Source organism: Priapulus caudatus, unplaced genomic scaffold, assembly GCF_000485595.1.
Source record: "Priapulus caudatus unplaced genomic scaffold, Priapulus_caudatus-5.0.1 Scaffold20, whole genome shotgun sequence".
Taxonomy (NCBI): Eukaryota; Metazoa; Priapulida; class Priapulimorpha; order Priapulimorphida; family Priapulidae; genus Priapulus; species Priapulus caudatus.
In genome coordinates this window covers 891,351-893,652 of record NW_014577081.1, presented here as the reverse complement: position 1 = coordinate 893,652, position 2,302 = coordinate 891,351, and the positions used below count along the sequence as shown (strand labels likewise).

General features: G+C 48.2%; 1 protein-coding gene across 1 annotated transcript in view; it reads left to right on the top strand.

The window, feature by feature from the left end:
- Positions 1–1,507: 1,507 nt before the first annotated feature.
- LOC106811783 overlaps positions 1,508–2,302 on the top strand; it is a 9,345-nt gene continuing 8,550 nt past the window's right edge. Inside the window, exons 1-2 of the mRNA XM_014815504.1 lie at positions 1,508–1,618; positions 2,029–2,103. Coding sequence (XP_014670990.1) covers positions 1,555–1,618; positions 2,029–2,103 — 139 coding nt within the window. The 5' untranslated portion in view covers positions 1,508–1,554. The remainder of the gene's footprint in view (positions 1,619–2,028; positions 2,104–2,302) is intronic.

Genomic DNA, 2,302 nt, shown 5'->3' with positions numbered 1-2,302 from the left:
CACGGTTTTCTCATTTGGTATAGCGGACGTTACACACGGGGGCCGGCGGCCATGAGCAGGCCGTATGCGCATTTGATTTGAAAGCATCATGGCGAACGGGTGTACAATCAGGGAGGCTATCGAGTCAGATCTGCCGCATGTGATTAAATGGTGCAAAGAATATTTTAATGTTGCGTTCGAGATTGAGATGTTTAAGATCGTGATGAAATACGGGGAAGGCGGTGGAACTTTCACGGCAGTGCTACCTAGCGGGGAACCAGTCCGCAGTCGGTACGTTCTATAAACTATCTCGTAGCCGCAGATTTGGCGGAAAACCGTTATGCGTGGTCCTTGCTCGATATATATATAGTAACAAGAGCTAATAAATACCAAGGTAGGTATTTGCTCTTGATAGTAAGTTAGGCGATAAACTACTTGGATAAACAGCTTGGATAAACCCAATTAGCAGAATTTACACACCAAACAGGTGCCTGCATGGTGCTGACCTGTGCACTATTCCTGTGGCATTATCTCGCTTTACACGTGTAATCAAGAGCGTATTAAGAGGGTTCTTCTTAAGATTTCTTCTTAATACGCTCTTGGTGTAATCTTGGTGTAATGTAATACGTAGCGTAGCGTACGTAGCGTAATGTAATATAACGTACGTAGCGTAATGTAATATAATAAGCAAGCGCTGGTTGTTAGCCTGTTAAAAGAATGATTGGAATTTCTCTTCTGGCTCGCATTGTAGCTGTAAATGTTATCAGGAGTGAATAATAAAGTTGTTTATCTCTATATATTATTTCTATTATTCACTCCTGATGTTATCAAAGACGCCTATAAAAATAGGCGCACTACGGCGCTACCCAGCCAGAATTATGAGAAGCCAGAAAAGCCTGTCAGGGGCCTCTTAGCAGCCGACCAATCAGGGGCCTCCTACCAACCGACCAATCAGGGGCCTCGTAGCAGCCGACCAATCACGAGCCTTGTAGCAGCCGACCAATCAGGGGCCTCCTAGCAGCCGACCAACCAGGAGCCTCGTAGCAGCCGGCTAATCAGGGGCCTCCAGGCAGCCGACCAATCAGGGGCCTCGTAGCAGCTGGCCAATCAGGGGCTGCCTAGCAGCCGGCCAATCAGGAGCCTCCTATCAACCAACCAATCAGGGGCCTCTTAGCAACCGACCAATCAGGAGTCTCGTAGCAGCCGACCAATCAGGGGCCTCCTCGCTACCAACCAATCAGGAGCCTCGTAGCTACCGACCAATCAGGAGCCTCCTAGCAGCCGACCAATCAGGGCCCTCCTAGCAGCCGACCAATCAGGGGCCTCGTAGCAGGCGGCCAATCAGGGGCCTCCTAGCAACTGANTTTCTCTCTCTCTCTCTCTCTCTCTCTCTCTCTCACTCACTCTCTCTCTTTCTCTCTCGCGCGCTCTCTCTCTCTCTCTCCCTCCGTCGTCGTCGTCGTGCGTGCGTGCGTGCGTGCGTGCGTGCGTGCGTGCGTGCGTGCGTGCGTGCTGTCGGTAGATGGCTACGGAGCCGTAGATGTGTCCGTGTCCGGCATCGCCGCCGGCGGTCACATGGCGCAGCAGATGCTCATCTCACACTCTAGCTACGTCACAGGAGCAGCTGTCATCGCCGCAGGTACACACACGTAGATTCATATAGATAGCACGATAGATATACATGATCATCGTGTAGTACTATGGTATACGCACGTAGAAATGTCGCATGCGTGCCGTGCTGTAATGTATGCGCGGTGCTCGTTGTATAACAGCTGCGCCAAACAGAGAATTATCACATTTTATCGGTTCGCATTTTTGCCATTTTCGCACATACCACTTAATACACCTGTGACATGAATGTGGATATAATATCATATCACATTATTACATAGTAAGTATGTGTCGCGGAGCTACATTGTGAGTTAGCTTACTCTATAGTAGACTGCGCGTATATTTGCATGGTATATAATTTTGTATTGTGACCCAGCAATTGGAGAGAATTCCAGAGACAACGAGTGAAACCCTAATCTATCGCGCTTCATTTCCCAGGTCCCTACTTCTGCGCCGGCGGCAGCCTCGAGATCTCGCGAGATGCTTGCGTGGCAAACGCGTCGAAAATCGACGGTAACTATGGACGTTTACACTCCGATCTTTGCCGAACATTCACGGTTTTGTCGAGTTTCATACAATATAGTAAATAATTGAATTTGTGTATTTTTTAAAATGGTTTATGTTAGTTAATTCGTACTGTAGATTATTTTAGTTGTAGCGCATAGACTTTCGTAACCTAGTAGTAATTCTTCAGAGCCGGTTTTGTGCTTTA